The following is a 21439-nucleotide window of genomic DNA, read 5'->3' on the forward strand; positions in this document are numbered from 1 at the left end:
CTGATCGTTTAATTTTAACCTTTGCATTGTAAAGCTCTCCTAAGAATAACAGCTGTCACAGGAAGTACACTAACATAAGGTGGTATGTCTAGACCATTCCATATCAACAGCTGAGTTATTCCTGGGATCACTAGAAGTAAACTTCTAGTAAACTGCAGGATAATTTCAAGCTTCTCATAAATATAAGTGTTCTGTCCTCAGTAAACTATTCTGTACTTCTGTCACTGCCTAAATTATTTAGTTTTACAAGTATGGTGTGTGTAAATGCTATGCCTCAATCAAGTCACAATCAGAGCAGAGCCAGGAAGAGACTTCATTGTCCTTCCCCTACTGCTTTTCCCAAATAATCCTATAGAACATTTTATTAAGCCACTTTCACAAACAGACAGTCTAAAACTTTGTTTTTCTGACTAAATCTGTATGAGCCTTATCCACTGAAGACAGTGAAAAACATATCCTGGCAATTAGACCTTCTGAGAATTTTCCACACTTGAATGCAGCAGTTGCACCCTCCACATAGTTCTATTCATTGTGAAAAATTAGCTTCTCTTGATAATTTCACTGTTCCAAGTTTTCACAAATTTGCTGACCTGTTCCAGTATCAAGATGCCTCAATTCTCCATGTATTCTGCAACCATAAAACAATGTTAATGGAATCACAGAATATCAGTTCTCTCAGCTGTATGCTCTCGTGATAACGTAATGCATTTAGTCCTCCTTGACAATAAAGAGGTTTTATGGGAAAGTCGAATACAGCAGATATTACTAAACTTCCAGGCACTGGGATTTTTACAGTTGAAGTTCCTCTAGTGGCAGGTTCTGAGTGAGGAAGTAACCTGCCCTCATTTTCCCGAAACTGCTGTAAACACACTGGGTGGAATTTTCACTAGACACTAATGACTGATACACCTTTTTGGCCCTTTTGCTCCATTTTAATTTTTGGTGCTGGTGCTGATTGGTGGCTGCATGCAGATGTTGTAGCAATCCCATGCTTGGATTCATAAATGCTGTTCCTGGAGTATGAAGGAGGGTCTTGGTCTGGGGCGTCTTGCTCTGCTGCTGTCTTGACTTGTCTGTAAATACCTAAACTGTATTGTTGTCAGAGTTAAAATTCTGAGAGAAAAGAGGTGGGCAGGAGATGAGGGCAGCAGGGCATGGATTAGATTTTCCTGCTCAGCTTTTCTGGTAATTACCCACTACTGGGAATGATCACATTGTTTACATTGTAGCTGAATTATTTCTGAGTGACATTTCCAGAGTTGTGCATTGATTTTGAGACCAAGCTGTAAGGATGCAGTATTTAATCTCTTGCAGCATCCTAATTCTCAAAACTCAGCATTTGATTCACAAATTGCATTAATTCTCTAAGGTTTATCAGGTCCTTGAAAGAAACAAGTGCTGCTTTAGAAGAGTGCTTTGGAACCAGCCTTACCTGAGCTCTGACCCTAGTTCTGACATTGGCTGCCTGTGGCCTCAGTGTCTCTGAACCTTTCTGCTCTTATCTTAGCTGTCAAATGGGATGTGTGGTTCCTTATGTCACAAAATTGCAGCTAGTGTTATTTTCATGGCATTTACAAAACACTTGAAAAATGCCACGTGGGTCTCAGCATTTCTTTTGCTAAATACCTTCTATTTGCCTTATGTAGCCTGCCCTTTTCCTTGCAGCTCTTTCATCCTTCACCTAAGCGGTCATGGTGGTGTTTTTCCCTTGATGTTCTTGTGCTGTGGCTTTCTCTCCATTACTGTCACGGTGTTGCAAGTGCAAACCCTGGTTGTGTTGTTATAGCTGGTTCTCCTGGCCACCGGTGTGAGCATCAGCCCTTTCTCCACCACCCTTTTCCTACTCATGGATTGTAACTTTAGGTTTAGAGAAGCATGTCCTGAGGCTAAACAACCTCATTAGAAGGAAAAAGACAGCAGAGAGGATGAGCAAGGCTGTAGAGTAGCTACAGGAAAACATGGGGAGTGAAGGGGAACATGCTGCTCTGGAGATGGAGACAAGAAGAGCATGTTCACCTGGAGCTGCTTTATTTTATCTCTTATGGGTCCCTGGTAGAGCCTTTCCTTTCATCTCCTCCTTTCTCTCTTTTCATTTTTCCTGCTTCCCAAAAGTAACTTTCAGGCTTCAAGCTGATGTGTGAGACCAGCTCTAAATCTTGTTAATAAACCTTTGTGTGTGTGAACCTGTCCTGTGTGCATCACTCATTACTTTTTAACTGCTTAAATATTCCATATTATCCTCAAGACATAAAGTCTACAGAGTGGTCAACTGTCCAAGAGTTTAGGGTGTGCTGAATACCTGTGATGTTTTAGCATTTTTGTTTAGTTTTTTTTATTCTCTAGGGAGTCTTCCATGCTTTAATTGGAACATTTTTCATAATTGTTGCTATTTAGAACGTTTATTTTGTCAAGTCATGGGATGTCTTTATAGCCATATAATAAACCCTAGAGAACAATTTCTCTGACTGTTGCCATCTGCACTGATCACAAGAGCAGCTCAGAAAATACTGACAGTCTTTATACTAATAGGATACATATGGTGGCATACAATTATGTGTGGCTGCATTCAATTAGGGTAGTACAATTACACAGTTTTATAGCTTAGTTAAAACAGTGAAAGCACTACGTAGTGGGCAATTTGCACTAATCCCCATTTCTTTAATTGCCCTTCAGTATTTAAATGCAGGAACATATATAGCATTTATTCTGAGTAACATGAGCGTTAAATTATCTTTCCCATTCCTTGACTGGCAAGTAACATACCACAGCTTCACAATGGGCTCTTTTTTATATGGAGTTATAAGAGGGTGAGGAAAAGTTACTTTCTTCATTTTTACAAGTCAACTGGAGTAGTTTTCTAAGCAAAGTAATTCCTTGAAACAGATGAGGCAGAATACTAGAAAATACACTGTAGCAAACTTTCTGCATTGGTAAATATTGCTAAACAAACCTCTTCTGTAATTAATTTCTAGTATGGATAAGTCACGCAAGGTGTGGTCTATTGAAGGAAGGAAGTTACAGATGTTTGCTAGGTTAGCACAGCTCAGAGAGGGCTACGTGAAAGATAACTGCATGAAATAGAATATGAAATACTAATTAGGCCAGATTCAGCTCTTGGTGTCTAAGTGCACACTTTACATATTTCAGCAAGTGAATATTTAAAGCCCTAGTCTCTAGATTTTAATTAAAACTGTTGTTGAAATTAGATTTATTGCTGCCATTTCAGAGAGCACTTTCTTTAGTTTCAGGAACCAGATGTATTTAACAATCTGTGTTTTGAATAAAACCATAATTGCTTTTTTTTTTCCCCAGTGCTTTTCTATAAACATAACTTTTTTCTGGCTTAGTAGAAGAGAAATGTGAATCCATTATAAATTGCTGGTCCTCTTAAAGATCCAGTTGAATTCTTAAAATAACATAAGGAGAGGAGAAGAATTGTGTGTATTCTGAATGTCTGCTTGTGGCTGTATCACCTGGTAAGCAGGGATTCAGGACAGAGAGGGGTTTTCTCTCTAGACATGACTAACATTAACAAACAAGAAACTGGGGGATGGGGGGTGTATAATATAACTAATTATTATGAGCTATAGCAGATCTGTAGGAAACTGTGGTGAGAGGCCTCAAGAATTTACTTTTACTCCAAGTGAACCCTTCAAGGGTCCCATGTAGAATTTACTGTATTTTTATAAGAAAAAAAATCTAGGATTTTCTTCTTAAAACAGTTGTAGATTAATGTGATTTTGAATGTAGGAGTAGCTGGTCAAGATATGTATATAAATTATTATTTTGGTTTTTATTAAGAAGTATGATACCTACTATTTTTGTAGTTTTCCTGCAAATTGTTTACACAATATCACTAGTGGTGATCCAGACTGCATAGAGCTTTGGTTTGGCTTGCAAAATAATAAAGTCATGCATATATATTATAAGAAGGCCTCTTGTTGACTGTTTCTATTTTTTAAGATGCTGTTGTAGAAAGTATTCCAAAAAGGGAAGCAAACTAGCACCTCGATTAAAGATAGACTTACATTCTAGTGTTAAATTTAGATACATTTTTGTATTTTTTTTTAATTGGATGTGGTCTTATAGGCACAGAACTCAGTATCTGGCATAAGCAGATGGTGGGAGATACAATACAGCATCATAAAGTCACCCTAGGACATTAGTTTTCAGTGTTTGTTTTCAGGTATGAGGCCATTCTTTTGCTCTGAGCCAGCTTTTAAAATTATGTAATTTTTACTGATGTTTCTAGCTTTTTTTTTTTTTCATGTGACTAGATCTTAATCTCCCTTTGCACCCATAAAACCCCATGAAAGATCACACTGCTGCTGTGAAGACCAGGTTTTAAGACAGGATTTTCATGTATATCCATTTGCAGCCCTAGTTGCTCATGTCCCATTGATTGTGATGCTACCATGCCAGTAAGACACTCATTGGTGTGTAAGAGTCATCCAAGGGGAGGACACTATTTCTAGGTGAAATACTCCAGCCAGGTTTGTGTCTTGTGGCTTCAGCACACAGAGAAGAGCCTGGAACTGCTATCAGTACAGTCACTTTTGTATTATCTATGTAGTTGAAGTTCCTGTGCAAACCTTTAAGGTCTCTGCGAGTAAAATGAATAAACTCAACCCTACTATACTGTGAATTCAGTAGGGAGTTCACGTAGGAAAGCCATTGTTGGAAGGTCACACATTTGCTGCTGGGCTTTAGCACATAGTAAGTGGTATGTCTTTGGTTGGACAGGTAGCAAGATAAGTCTTTCCCAAACATCTTGACTGTATTCAAAAGAAGTTGTCCAAATTGTCTGTGAATTTTCATAACATGCAGAGAAATATGTTAAAGGTGAGGAGAAAAAAACCTGTAAGAAGGAACATTTCCAGCAGTTAGCAAGTGATTATAGTAGTTGCCTCGATGGTTTTGTGGTAAAGCTTTCCATTTTCCTCTTGATTTAGGTTTATGAACACCAAGATGGAAGCAAGTCCCTGAAGTTGGGAGACTTTGGCCTTGCAACTATTGTGGATGGACCTCTATATACTGTCTGCGGCACCCCAACATATGTAGCTCCAGAAATCATCGCTGAAACTGGGTAAATCACTTGTAGCGGCAAGGTCTTGCCATTGTGCCAGACTGGAGTTCTTGCAATTAAGGTTTTTATGCTGCCTATGGTTGGCTATGACAGCGAATCATGGCTCATAGGACAATTCACATGGAAGGGATCTCTGGAGGCTATCTTACCCAAACCAGTTCAGAGCAAGCTGGCTTTGGTGTTATATTGCTCAACCTCTGACAATTTTTGGCCTCAAACTTTTCAGCTTAACACTGAGTTACTAACTAACCATTTGCAGATACAGTGGAAGTAATTCTGCTCTCTAGAGACTGCTAACTACTATTCACTTAATTCTATTTCATTATCACACACTGTCCTCTTCTGATTTGTTCCACAGAGTAAATGCCTGCTGGCTTGAGCAGACTGTGTCACCTTTGCAGACTTCATGTTGACAGGCATCGCTAACTCAAGTTAACTTAACTTGAATTAGTTAACCAACTGATGAATACAGCCCAATGTCTTCTGTGCATTCACACATTCTGATCTAATGTAATTTAATATGTAAATAAAATATTTGGTAGCAGAATGAGGTTTGGTAGGTAGAAAAAGTTCAGATGGGAATTTATAAGAAATTATTAATGATTCTGAACATGTTTCCTCTGTTCTTGCACTGTAGTCTGTAAGAATTGGATGTCACTAACCATGTCTCTCACACTTCTAGATATGGCTTGAAGGTGGACATCTGGGCAGCGGGTGTGATTACTTACATCCTGCTCTGTGGTTTTCCTCCATTCCGTGGGTATGGACTGATCTATTCAACCATCCTTGTTATGTGAATTGGGAATTGGTCCCTGTGCTCCTTTCACATTAAGCACAGACTCCCACTGGTAGAAGTTCTCTGCTCATGGGGTTTGATGTTTTTTTCTGTGCTCTGCATAGTGTTCTCCACAAGCCCCATAAATGTCTGTGATTTTATGGTAAAATGTCTGTCTCATGTTTGTTTATTGTAGTTTAAAGTTCATTGCATTGCAAAACAAGAGCCTTCATTACAGGTTCTGTGTGCCTTTGCCTGAAGTTTTAAATTCACTGTGAAATATCCATCTTCTCTCATGGACAAAATGAAACATATTTTGTGGTTGGTAACAGGTAATTAAAATGTAAGCCAGTTAATAAGGACATGTTAGATGTTTTATTTGCAGAAAGCAATTGCAAATCCTAAAGACAAGCAGAAAGAAAGAGTGTACCAAATGTACTGTCTTTTATGATCTCACCATTAACACCCATGGCTGCATGTTTGGGCCAATCAACAGCTTCCAAAAGCATACTAAGGCATGAGCAATAAAAGCAATTTTAAGAAGTCCATTGAAACCATATCTGAAAAAAAAATCTCTTTGGATTTTGTTGTTGGTTTTCTTTGGTTTTTTACTTTACAGAAGTGGAGATGACCAAGAAGTGCTTTTTGATCAGATTTTGATGGGACAGATGGATTTTCCATCTCCATATTGGGACAACGTTTCTGATTCTGCAAAGGTGAGTTCTCTGGTAGATGGTATTTTCTTCTACAATATTATTTCCAATGGAAGTACCTAATGCACGTTGTTCTTTCACAGTGTTGTATTTGATATGTCTCATACATCTCCTCCTACACCTATAAATTCCTCTTGGTCACCAATTATGTTTTATTTGGTTACTGTCTCAGACTCCAGGTGGTTCTGAAATGGATCCCATTCTGAAAGGGACATCATATCTTTATGATTTCTCACACAACAGAGACACCAGCTGCCCTTATTAATTAAGAAAAAAATAAAATAATCCACTTCTTAGCTTGAAAGCTTCCTTAGACTGTGCTTTATATGTACTTATGAGGGGGACCAGGTACCAACATGGAGCCTTTGAACATTATCTAATAATATTTTGGGGAGGCTGATTTCCTTTGTTAACCCCATTACATGTTATGCCTGTTGTTTCTTCCTGTCAAAGAACCAGGCCTTCCATTGCCTTATTGTTGCAGAGTGGTATGAAATGCAGACTTGTTCTGGTCACAGCTCTTGACCTGCAGTCTTTGGTGTGCTAAGGCAGATATAATTATTTACAGATACAGACCTTGACAGAGTTCATTATACTTGCAGAGCAGATCAGGTTTTCAATGCACTAGAGCAACAGTTTAACTCGAAGATTTTCTAGGGATCTGGCATTCACTACAGCCATATGTATAAATATATGTGAACAGAGACATACATATGTGTATGTGAAAAAAAAAATCATATGGTCATTCTGTAGACAAGTTCTTACTTTCAGTCAGTTTATTTCTCTAGTCTGTAAGACAAATCTATGAAGAACTGTCTTCCTATTTCCTTCAGTATGAGAGTGTTTGATTAATCACAGGAAATAAAAAAGTGAAATTTGGAGGTAGATGCAGGTAATGAGAGTAGCTCTGAATGTCCATTCTTTGGAGAGTTACATCCTGCTTTTACAGGTATGTGGAGGGTGATCAGGACTAGCATTTTAGTCCACTAACTAATGAGGTTAATGAATGAGATGCATAGAGTTGGAAGTCCTCTAAACCAAAGCATTGTGTTGAGGCAGGCATTATTTCATAGCATCATTAGTGGGAACCCTGCAAGTCCTTTGCCAGTGGGTTTTCCTGTGAAACTCCTTCTGCCAAATAGATCTATCTAAAATTTCTGATTTGAAGCCTTAGCCTATCTATTTAAGTTATTCTTGTAACTAAGAATTACTAGCTTTTTTCTGTGGTGATGCACCTTTATTTGCTGTCATATTGCCATCCTGTTTCCATGCACTCCACTCTGTGAATAAAATAATTTAGGTAATTGCAGAGAAAATCAGAGGATGAAAAATAATGGGTTTAAATGTTGGAGTTATTTTAATATCTTCTATCTCATTTATGCAAGAGTTTAAAACAAAACTGTATTTGCTGGCTTTTTTGTTCCTACAGAGGAATTGGCTTTTTCTTAATGGGAAGCTAACCTAATTTCATGGGACCATCTGTTTTGCGCATTATGTGTTAAGTGCTTTTCTCTTAAACAGTGGCTTCAGAACTGTAACTCAGAAGTGTCTTCTAGCTTTTCAAGGTACTATCAGATATTGATTTAAAAGTTCAGCTGAGAGTTCATCAGTTCATAGTTTTTCTATTTTTTGAATAATCTTAGTATGTTTCTGAAGTTGGTAGTTCACTCTCTCTTTGAGAACTCCTACAAAATCAGTTAAGGAGTTCTTAAATGAATGAAATATTGATTTCTTCTTTAAAAGTGTTCTTTAAATTTGACCCTGTATTCAATTTCTCAGGAACTTATCACAATGATGCTTCAAGTAGATGTAGATCTGCGATTCTCAGCCTTGCAAGTTCTTGAGCATCCATGGGTTAATGTAAGTATTTTCAGACTTGTAGATGATTTTTGCAATTTGGAAGCTTTGAGCTCTTTTCTGTCAAGCCCTTGCTATGCCCTTTTGAAAGCCAGCGCATTCTAAAGATGCCACAGATTTAACTGGAAATAAGCTGGGTTACAGGCTGATTTAATGTATTGTGTACCTTGGAGTTTTCACTATTTTGTGTGTGCTCAGCTACATTTTCTCTGAAATGGACTTTCAACAAATCTTAATCCTATTTGATATATGTATATCTCTAACACTCAGCTTGCAGGTTCAGAGACACATTTTGTTCTCCTGGGATCAGATGGACTCAAAAATCTCACAGTCATGATTAAGAGTTACTGAAATATAGTCCATACTGTTAAGCCTGCTTTATCCAGAATGGAACAGGGAAACATTTAGAATAATATTTAGCTTCTGATGGCATTTAAGATTTGTTAATTATTCCAGACTATTTAACATGTTTTAAAATATTTGTATGACAAGAAATGAAAATTTGGAACAATCTATATTCCAATTCAGAAGGGACAACTGAGAAAAGAAACACAATTGGGATGAACAGAGAAAAAAAAATAAAAGAAGAAGAAATAATGCTTCATTTTGTTTTTGACAAGTTTGAGTGTGCAATCCTTCCTGAAATACTCTTCAGTCCCTAACTACTGTATCCAAAATCCATTTCTCACTAAAAGGTATTTTAAAAATTCAAATATGCAATCACCTCACATATAATTTTTTTTACGAAAGTGTCCTCCATATAGTCAGAGAGTTAATTATTTACCAAGTACATGCAACTTGGAGGGTTCCCTTATTACCCAAACCACTTTTTTAAAATTGTAAATGCTAGTAACATCCAGAGCCCTTCTGTGGTGTATGAAGAGTGCAAGGATCCAGGACAATGCCTGATGAAAATTCATTTTAAAGATGACATTCAAGCAGCTGAAATACTAATTTTCCTTGATGCCAGGGGCTGTCCTTGGGCATAGTGTTCTGTCCCAGTTTAAAATGCCTTAATGGTGATTGAGGGTTCTCTCTGTCTCCATGGGAGGAGGAGGTGTGGGGATTCCTGGAGTGCTGAAGAGGAAGAGGTGGAAGAGACTGATCAGAAGCCACAGAGAGGCCATGTCCCCCACAGTGTCAGCCTGCACACTGCTGCTGAGATTACTGAAATGTCGCTTGCTTACACCACTTAAGGGAGTGGTCACTAATCTTCCATTTTTTTCTTAAAAATATATTTGAAATTTTAATGCTAACCCCAGATACTTAATTTTTTTAAAAAAATGTGTTTTAGATGTGTTTTAGAAAGACTTTTTATTGTGATGTATAAAAAAGAAGAGATGCAGCTCTTTGGCAGTAACCTGGTGGTGGTGGTGGTGTGCAAGTGACATGAGGATCTACTTCCCTTCCCTCCTGCTGGTGAGGATAGCAGGGGAGAGGGGCTGGGGGCTAAAGACTTTTAACACTCCAGAGCTCTGCTAGAAAACCTCAGCTCTGCTTACTGAAGACCTTGGCAAATTCCTGAATTTCTGTGCAATAAGTTAACTTGCAGAACCCTTTGCCAGAAGGTATGAAGAGAACTAGTATAAATGGACTCAAAAGAGAATTTAATACATTTTTGGAGGATGATCCCACTGGTGCTTATTAAATATAGTGGTCTGGATAGAACTCTTGGCTTACAAAGTTCTTAAGTACTTGGTTGGCATGAACTAGAGGATACACCAGGGAAAGTTCAAGGTCTACTTGCTTCTATTCTTGTATTCCAATACTACTTCTTAAAGAGTGACTGTGATGCACTGTTAGAAACAACATGCTTTGATCAATTCATCTTTGGTTTAGCTCTGCTGCACTTGTAGTTTTATGTTGGTAATGATGCTCTGCAATCAAAACCTGTAGCAGTTCTGTCTATAAGTAAGCAAAGCAAATATTCCGTGACAATTCTGTAGTTCCTTTTCTTCTGCTGCTTTTAACAACTGAAACAAATCAGTATTTTGTCTTCATCATTACACTAAAGGTAGTTCATAATGCAGATCAAAACTGCTTTCGAGTTCTCTTATATCCTCCATATTTTTTTTTCTGGGAGGAAAAGGCTAGTACTGGGACCAGTTCAGGAAAGTGCTTTAACACATTCCAAACATTGCTCCCATTTCAAGGCATCACACATGGAAGCACTTAATCCTGGGCATCAAATTAACTAGATGACACTACAGTCCTAGTTCACATCGGAAGAAATAAGAACATGGCTGAGTTGAAACAGGTGCTTAAATGGTTCCATGAGAAGGAGCACTTCCCTGAAGTGTGTCTGGGCAGTATCAGTAGATAAGCTAGCAGGGGCAGCTCGTTGATGCACAGAGGCAGAATGTACAGTGTCAGATCCAGCTACACATCCTTCTGCCATCACTCGCTGGATCAGCTGCAAGTCTGTCACTCAGCCTCCCTGAACCTCATTTTCCCAGCTGCAGGACAGGGAATTAATGCATTCATCCCTGCTTACAAAAGGCTCTGCAATCTATGTGTTGTAATTACCCAAGCAATTATGTGTACACTGTCTTTCTGAGAAGAAATGGCACATGGAAATTTCACCTACACTCCATTTTTACAGGTAACCTGCTTAAATACTTTTCTGTGGTGTCAAATGCTGGAGTTTACTTTCTCTATTAGTTTCAGCTGGGATAGAGCTCACTACAACACTTCCCTTATTTCAGTTTCAAACCTATTCATAGAGTGTTAAATCTGCAGCTAAAATACTAGATAGAACAGCTGGCTTGAAAAGCAGGCATGTGTTTTCTTTGACAATTTTAAGAAACGTTTTTTCTCTTTGATCAAGCCTCTGATAGAAGTGTTGTAACTGCTTACACTGTATAAAACCATTTTGTAGATTGTAAATAACCATTCTACTTTATAGCTGCTTACTATGTGATTACTTGGTAAATTGCTGAGATTCCTGGAATGTGCTTTGACAGTTTCAGTAGGAGCAAACCCTCATTTCAGTTTAAATTTTTGCTATAAAAATATCTGGAATCTTCTTGGAAACTGCAAAACTTGTTATGGTCAGAGTCAGACCAGTAAAGCAGTTTTGATGTGAATAATATCCCAGCTGTTTTCAATTCAAAAAAAAACCAAAACCTGAAAAGATATTGGCTACATGCCACTGCCACAGATGGAGATCTTGAATTCTAAATGCAATTCAGCAGCAGTTCTTTGCCCCCTCTATTTTGTTTATTTAGAGTCATCTCTCCAACACAGTACCCTTAGACCTGGAAACAAATCCATCAGTTTGTACATCCCCTACAGGGAACCCAAATCTTTACTTTACCTGCTCAAAATTTTTTTTGCAAAGCCGAAGAATTATAAAAGAGGCAGGAAGCTTGAGGTCTGGCATTTTAAACTTTACTGTTATTGATAACCCGAAACAAGTTACAGGACAAACACATTCTTTTTTGTATAAGTAGTAAATGTTTCCTAATATATCACTGAACTGTGAATGCTCAGTGAATGCTGAAAGGGATGACCCACATTTTCTAAATCCTTCTCTGTTCAAATAATAGATATAAAATGTGTGTTGTTGCTGGAGGAGGAAGATGGCACACACCAGCCTAAAAAGAATTAGAGAACCTGGAGCTTTTATATTTTTCCCCTCACTATGCCTGCCTTGGAAATTTGTGTGCAAAAGAAATGAATAAGCAAGCAATAAGTATCATTAAGCTAAACATGTGTAAGAAAATTAATTTAAAAATACATTCCTTATTTTGCAGCTGCACTGCTTTTGGTTACACCCTAGGACACTGCACAAAAAAAATTTCCTTAGAATCTTTAAAGGAAACAGTGTCCAAAAGCTCTTCCAGCACTTGTATTTACTCTAATTTCCTGCTGTTACTTATATAATGATCTATTCATCTGATGCTTTTGGACCTGGAAAGTAAAGTTCTTGTGACCATTTTGTGAAATGGAACTAAGTGCTTCGGGGCAGTAGGAGTCTGAGAATCCTGAACTTCATTACATCTTTATAACCTTTCTTTTTACTTTGAGTGGCAATGTCTCCTGCCACAGAGAACAATGCAAATATGAAACCAGTTTTTATCAATTACTGGAATTACTCCAAGACATTGTATCTCTTTTTTATTGTTTCTTATTTTGAATTCTTGTGAATAGACCATTATAGAGGCTGATTAAAACAAACAAACAAACAAAAAAAACCAACCAAGATCAAAACACTCCAAAGCAAAAACCAAAAAAGTGTTAACTTTTCAAGCAGTTTATATTGTCCATGTGAAAACTCAAATTCTGGGACAGAGTTTTCAAACTCTTTTGACTGCTCAGCTTCTGAGGTGTGCACAGGCAAGCTCTTCTTTCAGACTGTTAGCAGTCAACATCTTCTCAAGCTCAAAACTCTTTAAAGTTCCCAGATGGAGCAGCAAAAAATCACTGGTCACCTTAAAAAAAATCTCGTGATTAATGCTAAAGCTGAGATGAAATTCTGTGATCCTAATCCACTGCCAAAAGCAAAGACTTAAAATAGGGGAAAGGAACAGTTGACTTCTTCAGGGTTTGACATCCCTCCAATTTCAGCAGCCCAATGGAATTCTTATCAGCGATGTTTACACTGTTCTCCAGTTCTACAACTTAACCTGCTGATTCTGATCAGTTTGATATTTGATGGGTGGTTTTTTTTTCATTTCTTGCCTTTTAAAACTGCAGAGCAGCTTGTTTTGTATTTAGTTAAACAGCTGTCATCTCTCACCCTCAATAACTATTAATTCCAGGAGCCAGTTTAATATATATTGATTTGTTTATAAAGCATGTTTGGATAAAAGAGAACTCCTAAACATCAGGTGGCACCAACAGTAGTAATAAAACTTAGTAACAATAGAGGAATTCTGATATATCCCTATTCTGCATATTAAATTGAACTGGAAGGTATTTTGTCTAAAAGCTGGATCCCAAACTATGTGTCTGTGGCACCCACTGGAATTGTGGGTGTGGTGCTTCACTGATAAAATATGACCACAGCCTTGGTAACTATTGTCTTCTCTGTAATTTAGTCTTTTGACAAGATGACATGAATGCTTGGCAGACTTTCATGTCAGGAAGGCCAAGAGAACGATTTTATTTTTCTTCCCTCCTCTTGTGAAGAGGAGTTCACTTTACAGACAAGCTTTCTTCTGGGAAAGGCAAGGTCAAGGGGAAGCAGGTTATTTTTAGGGGTCATATACCACCAAGCCAGGACTCCCCAGTGCTAGACAATAATCAGCTACTGGGTTGTATTGTTTTGTTTTGTGTTTTGCAGCTGTGTGCACTTGACCATATTTTGCCAACTGAGACATTTTGTAAGGGGTGAGTAAGGGATCTCTAAACACAAACTCCCCAAGCTAAATAAATAACAAACCCTACCAACCTCCCTAAAATTCCCATATGCTCTCTGAACTCGTGATTTACTGCAGCAGCTCTATAACTCTCTAAGGGCGCTCATAATGTCTGAGAAATTAAAAAAAAAAGTGTCCATCATCTCTCGCTATTCTGATCTTGTCTTGTTTGCCTTTATTCTACTAGGATTTTTCTTAAATAGAGTTTAAGAATTATTACAGTTGTTTAAACCTGTACACACCATGCAGCACCAGTTAGGGATTACTATGGCATACAGCCAGTGACTTGATATACTGCATATTTTGCCTGTTCTACATTTCGTTTCCTATTCCACCTATTCTGCATATTTGTTGCCTGAAGTCCTACCTATTCTGCTAGTGGGGAAGTCTCACTAGGAAATGTGCTTTTTGCACGTTTTTCAGGCATAAAGATCTTTTCTACAATTTGTAAAAAAAGCTTATCTTTTCCTGGGTTTGAATTCAGTCTGAGGACTTGGGCAAAACTACAAACTCCCTTTTTTTTGCTGGGTTTCTCCTCAGCATGGATGATGCCAATGTGCCTAGGTGTAAATGTCAAGGTTTGCTCTGCTTCTCGCTGGAAGAAGGAATGTCCCAGCCCAGCCTCTTGAATGCTCTTTACTTTTGAGGTCATTATCATTAAATTTATGTGATGAGTAAACAGAATCTCAAGCACATCTGAAATCGTCAGGCTTTGAAATATTAATGGGCGTTAAAAAAAAGTGGGTAGTGGTAATTAAGATATGGTAGGGGGAAAAAAATAAAATGTTTAACAATTATTATTAATGAACATTACCTAAAGTTTGAGAAGAAAATATTGGGTAAAGAAGAAGAGAGAGACTGCTTGGTACATATGTTCATCATGTAAGTACCTTAATCATATTGATGGAGACAATGATTGACCCATAGTCATTGAGTAATGATCAATGATCACTATTAATGATTAATGATTTTAATACAAACATTTTGTAAACTTCTCTGTATTGATGGGACCTATCAGAATCACCTCACAATTCCTTCTTTTTTCATCTTTCCCCTCTGAAGTTTTATTTTGCTTTATTTATCTGCAGGATGATGGCCTTCCAGAGAATGAACATCAGCTCTCAGTAGCTGGGAAGATAAAGAAGCATTTCAACACAGGCCCTAAGCCGAACAGCACAGCAGCTGGAGTTTCTGTCATAGCAGTAAGCATCTGAAATACACAGATGAAACAGATTTATGTGTCCACCAGACAGTTATGGGTTTAGGACACCAGAAGAAGCCAGAGAGGGTTAATCTTTACATAATTCTAGCATTTAATTAATATAAGCATAGTTAGACTGGTATCCTGCACAGCTTCTCCTTTGATTCTCCTTGTGAGTCACATTGTTATTTAACAGCCCTAGGAGATATAACTCTACACACAGTACACAGTTCCACATTTTACCAGATGATCAGTGGACCTAATTCCAATATAAATTCAACAATTTGAACTGTGGGATTTGAACTTGGCAGCAGACTAATTGTATGGATTTAGGCCACACAGAGACTATAGCATGGCACCACTTTAAAATGGAAATTGCTTCAAATTTTAACTGAAAATCTGTATGGCAGCCTAAGCCTCTCCTCTTTGAAGACATGAAGGAGAGCTATGATGCCTCACTGCTGCCTTCATGGCTAACATGAGTCTAGCTGCTTCAGATTTAGCTGGGCAGCAGCATCTTATTGTAGTGCCACACACAGCCTGCTTCCCTGTCAGCAGAAGTATTTAATTTACCCCATTTTATTTAATGGGGTAAAGGCTTAATGAAACTTCTTGCTGCCTTCTGTCACGTTGCAATTCCAGTGGAGCCAGTCTAGGTTTGAATGTGTCGGAGTGTCTGAAACAAAGCTTGGCCAAAATTTTGACCAAGCTTTACTGATGTTTCAATGGCATCCTCAGTGGAGCATACACCACACAGGATTGTATTTTTTGCTCACAGATGAACATGTGTATGATATATACATGGACACATAATATATTCAGCATATGAAGAGATTATTCATACTAATGCCATTGAATAGTAACATGCACATCCTTCACATTTTTGATACATCTGCTTGTGTTTGTAAGCTTTCCTTTATTACTCATAGTAATGTGAACACTCCAAAGAGTCACTAAAAATGTGACATGTTAAACGTAACCATTCCCATATCAGATTACTCAGTGTTCATTCCCAGCCTCCATAAATTGCAGGTGGTGTGACTGCACATGTACACTTTCTTGTACTGTTTCCACTTTCATGTTTCTCAGCTCAGCCCCTCCAGTGTTGAGTTAAATCAGCATGAAGTAAATTCAGCTCAGCACATGCAATCTGGCTCACAGGTGTGAAGTGCTTGCGCAGCAAAGTGGATACTCTCTCAAAGTTACTTGGTATAAGTACTTAAAATTTCAAGCTGTGCCTCTCATATTTTTTCTTTACTCTTTTCTACCCTGAATGTCTTCAACATGGAAGCAAGTTGTTCCTCATGCTTTTCCTAGATTTTCTTAGTCATCAGCTAACATAGTCAGCATTTATTTATTTTCATTTTTAAGCAATAATACTGCAGCAACTCTCCCACAACTAAAACATCACATACCCATTGGTCATCTGAACTGCAGGTATGTTCTTTATAGACTAGCTGAAACCATGTTCCTATTGAATGGACTGCCAGCACGCTTGTCCATGGGAATTACTGCTCAGATCCTCCATGCTAATGACTTCAAAGCTTAAAAGCAAGAAATGATGCCTCTATTCTCATCCATCCCTTGCCTCCTTTATGTTTTTAATTTCCCTGTCCTCCTCTTTTTTTTTTTTTTATTTGCCCCAGTTGCTTTGCCAAGGAATTGTTTGCAGCAGTTTAACACCTGAGTAATAAAAAAGGCACTGTAGTGAATCTGTCCACTGCAAAATGTCAGGAAATAATGTGTATGATTAATTATATTCTTAATGGCTTTTATTTATCTTTTAGTGTTTGGAAATTTAACAGATTATTTTTAGTGATCATCTCTGTGGGCAAGCTTCATATCCTGATAAGATTGATCCTGCAACTTGGCCTATAAAGTAGAAATGTTTAGAAAACTTTTACATAATTTAGAAAGTGTTTTGATTATGGGAAGAGATGGGGAAGTATAGACTTCTTTAGTGATTTGGTAATGTTTCAGAATGCTAGATAATTTCCATTTGATAAATAAATTAGTTTTGCTTTCTACAAAAATAATATATTATGTAAAAGAAAGCCAAAAGCAAAACAACAGTGTCTTTACCTGTTGTTTCTGCATTTGGAAGTCTATTTAATATACATTTGACATGCATGTCACCAGAGTTTTATGTTCAGAAATCTCCCTTTAACTGTAAAATCTCAAATAAGCTAAAATTAAATCCTATTAACAAATACTGCTCTAGATTTAGAACTTTCAAATTATGTATAGATTCTGTAACATATTGTTTGGCACTAAAGACATGCACTAACTATATTTGCTATAAAAATACTGGGGGTTTGTGCCTGCCTGTATGTTTACATACTTTTTGAGAGGGTGCTTGTGTATATAATATATAGAGTTGCCTTCTATATATTATATAACACATCTGTGTCTGTGTTTGTGAAAATGTGTTAATATGTGCTTATATTTCTATAGTTTACTTAATAGTTTGGAAGACAAATATTATCATATATTTTGAGTATTATAACTCTGTTTATGTACAGAGCTCTCTAATATGTGGTATTTAGTTCTTAGTTTGTCCTCATATTGGTATGATATGATATTATATGCCTGTTTTCTCTGGTGGTAAAAAGTAACACACCTCAAAGATCTCAAGGAGTATTTACCATATGCACCAATTAAAACTATAATATGAAAATTAAGTTCCTAAAGATGTGTCTCTGGTCAGCTTGACTGAAAGGAAGTTTGAAGCCATATGTGTTTTGCATACAACTTCTGTGGCTACTGCTTCCTTCAGCAATGCCCAAATTGCATTGATTCCTTTGGTTCAGACTTATGTCTGCTTTATTGATGTGGTAATCTCAGTGAAAGTTGTCTCTGTCTGTCCAAGGCAGAGACATCCTGCTTCTTGTGCATGTGTCCAGACTTGCAGTTTGTCCACATTTGAAAGGATTCATCATTTTGGACAAACTATCCTAATGAACATGTGCATGCTTAGCAAAGCAGTTCCTTTGCTGATGTAGTAGAATGATTTCTCAAACAAAATTAACTATACAAGCAAAGAGACTTTTCTGTTGATGCAATAATGCATCATTAAAAGTTCTGCCAGAGTAACTATGTCAGTTGGGAAAAAATTCCCCTGAACCAACATAGCTTTGCCAGCAAAATTTTAATTGGAGAGCTAGTTTTTAAAACAGCAAGAGAATTAGCAAGTCCCTAAAAAACACTGCTTGCTGATGAGAGAGTATGAAGGAGAAATATCATGTTACTTGCCCTGTTCTTAAACTCTTGTCACAGGTGTTGACTACCGGTCTCTGTGGGAGACGGTTTGGGCTAGTGCCCCTCAGTCTGTGTCAGAATGGCCACATTATTGTTAAACATGTGCCAAAATATTTTCAGGATCGTGTTTCTCACACAGCTTTTCAATAGCAGCATATTTACTAGTTCTGTGATGGTGTTTATAAAAGGTACTGCAGTAAAAATATAAACCAGACTTATGTTAACTAGCCTTTTAAAAATTTGGGGATAGATTTTATTCTTCAATTCTTCAAGAATGCCAATTCCATTTATTTTGGTTTGGCCACAAAACAACATCCTTGTGGCTATACCCTCTGGGCTTCAGTGACAGTGGCTAGAGCAACTAAGAGCATAAATTACTTTTTGAGAATGTTTCTGCAATCCAAAGGTGTGCTGTAATTCCTTGTATGAACCGAGCATCATTTAATATATGTCCTTGTCTGAAGTGTTAAATCTTAGCCTGTATGTCATCACTTTGGTGCTTGTACTTTTGCCATTGTTAAGGCAGAGAAAAAGACTAAAGCTAGTCTGCTGTTAAGGTTGTATGAGGTCTCTGTCTTGGCAATGGGAGTAAACTCCAGCTGGAGATGCAGAGTAAACAAGCAGAACAGAAAACAAGAAAAGCTGCTTAGAAAGTTAGTGCAGCTCTCTTCTGCTTACAGGATCCTGGGTTGGGAACCCTGGCAATGGGCAGGCAGTGTGTGGGTCATTGCCCTGCATTCTGCCGATTTTAAAATAAAATTACCCATGCCAAGTGGAATTTTTAGCCATTTCTTGGGTGGTGTGGAGGAGAAGCCAAGCCTAGCCTGTAAGTTTTGCTTAAAGTCTTAAAGCTGAACCTGTGTCTCGGCTATCCCTTCACATCTTTTGTCTGTGTTGTCCTGGGGTCCTTGTCCAGAGTTGGGGTTCTCATGTCAAGATTTCCACACCACCAAAATTGTTTCAACTCTTGTTAGGGAGCTACTTTCCCCATTTTCTCTGAATTAATTTTTTGGCTATTCAATTTTAGGGCAATATTTTTGATCTGCTTTTTAGGAAAACATCCCTTTTGTGTGTTTTATGTGCAGCATACAAGGAAGCCAGTAGATGGCAATAGCAGACCAGTATAGTTAAGCCAACACAAATTTAACTCTAGGAACAAGGTTCCCATGGTTTTAAACAGGAAACATCCTTTAAATAATTCTAAATAAGATGAAAGAGGCATTGTTTTAACAAAATAGAATAAGTTATTAAATTCTACACTTGCAGGGGAGTCATCAAGAAAAAGTTAAATTTGAAGTTAGTTTTTAACTCCCCTTGAAGTGGTTGGTACTTGGAAATGTGCTGAACTGCTTTTCTGAATTTAGAATTAGAAAATATCAGTACTAGAAATAAATGCCACACTCTTAGTAAAGCACAACATGGCCTTTTGCCTTCTTAGAGCAAAAATCTGAAAATCATTGCAACAGTTTTAGAGCAGTCAGAGTGTCTCGGTCAAGATTTTTCCCCCAAAATTTTATGTAATTCAGCTAAATTATGTTTCCACCGTCTGTTAGTGCAGCATAGGAGGGTTAGGGAAAAGAATGCATTTTCTTTGTTCCTATGCACATGATTTTGCAAATGATTAACTAAACTTGAAAGATATATATTCCTTAATATCACCAGTACAACTTCCTGGACACAATGTTAAGTTCATTTCCATTTTGACTTTAATTGGTGCAATTTTAAACCAAGTAGTTTTATACCGTTATCTTTTTGAGCATGAGGTGTAAGCTGAAATGATAAACAATGTTATTCATGGCTCTGAGTAGTCCTACTCTCCAAGGTTAACGCATTTTTAGAAATGAATTACCATGATTGATGGGGTATCAAAACCTGATTCTTTTCATCTTTACACATTCCATGATTATGAAGCAGTCTAATTTAAGCCTTGTGTAGTCTGTCTAGCCTGCTCCTTGTGACGGTTGCACTGCATTTAATTCTTTTTTAAAATTATTATTATTAAACTTCTCAGTTTAATTGCAAAAGATAATATTCTATAACTGGTATGTGCAACTTAAAAGGGCACTACTGTCTTTGGAGGTAATGAGATATTTCAGACTTTTAAGTGAATGCGTTATGCATTAACTAACCTATTCGAAAACTAACTCCATTTTAGTTTGAATAAATTGGCTTCTAATTTGGCAAGACCAAACCTAGAATTAGTATCTTTACCTTTTATTTCTTTACCTTTTTCTTCCTTTTTTCTTCTGTGGTACGTAGCTTTAGGATGTTAGATAAGAGTGAAAGTGAAAACAGTAAATATGCACTAAATAAGGAACAGCTTGCTCTGGAGTCTGAATTCTCTAGCCTAATGTCGATCCACTGAGTTGCCCCATTTCTCTCTGCTCAGCTGGACCACGGGTTTACCATCAAGAGATCAGGGTCTTTGGACTACTACCAACAACCAGGAATGTATTGGATAAGGTATGAGATGGTGCAGCGCCAACAGTCAGTGTTTCCATGGCAACGTGCTGGCAGTCTCCATTAACCAGTTCCTTCAGTGGATAAACATGCTTTTTGATTTGTTATCCGGTCCATATGCTGCTTTATCAGTTTCGTTTTAATCTTGATTGAGATGCCACACCCCCTCATTCCCTTTCTTCACCCATCCCTCACACCCACATTGCCAGCTTTCTCTTCATCGCACATGCTCAGTACCAATCTCCCCTATAGTTAAAAGGACAGTGTATATAGAAAATCTACAGATATGCTGAAGTACGCACCCTCCCCCTCCCTTCTGCTTGTTAAGGCATCTGCTTCCCCTGTGCTCCTGTTCCAAAACACACGGAGCAGCAACAGGCTCTCAGCATATATTTTCCTCTTTTTCCTTGCAAGATGTGGAGCTATATACTGTCATTTTAAACCCACTAAACACAATCCTTACCTTAGACTGGACAATGCATTTGCATAACGCGGGCATAGAAACTCTCCCAAGTTCACTGAAATACAATGCATTGTATGTGCTGGTAAGCTTGTGTTTCTAACAATGCATTCCTTCTCTTTTCTTTTTAAAACCCCTCTGATACCTGTTTATTTTGATTTGATTTTCTTTCTTTAAATATTGCATGAGTCTCTTGAATATATTTTTCTTCATTGTGTAACTGTGCCAGGGTTGTTGTTAGCTGGCTTAACCTGTATGATAAAATG

General features: G+C 37.6%; 1 protein-coding gene across 2 annotated transcripts in view; it reads left to right on the forward strand.

The window, feature by feature from the left end:
* The window catches only part of DCLK1 (doublecortin like kinase 1), a gene marked incomplete at its 5' end in the record, with an annotated part of 224555 nt that overhangs the window by 193964 nt on the left and 9152 nt on the right, over positions 1–21439 (forward strand). The window contains 6 exons of one of the 2 annotated variants that reach the window (XM_083854332.1): positions 4953–5086; positions 5769–5846; positions 6481–6577; positions 8354–8434; positions 14883–14996; positions 20643–20716. In XM_083854332.1, the coding sequence (XP_083710458.1) occupies positions 4953–5086; positions 5769–5846; positions 6481–6577; positions 8354–8434; positions 14883–14996; positions 20643–20716 (578 nt within the window). The remainder of the gene's footprint in view (positions 1–4952; positions 5087–5768; positions 5847–6480; positions 6578–8353; positions 8435–14882; positions 14997–20642; positions 20717–21439) is intronic. The other variant, XM_083854331.1, reaches the window with a different exon arrangement.

This window comes from Zosterops lateralis, assembly GCF_965231275.1.
Source record: "Zosterops lateralis genome assembly, chromosome: 2".
Lineage (NCBI taxonomy): Eukaryota > Metazoa > Chordata > Aves > Passeriformes > Zosteropidae > Zosterops > Zosterops lateralis.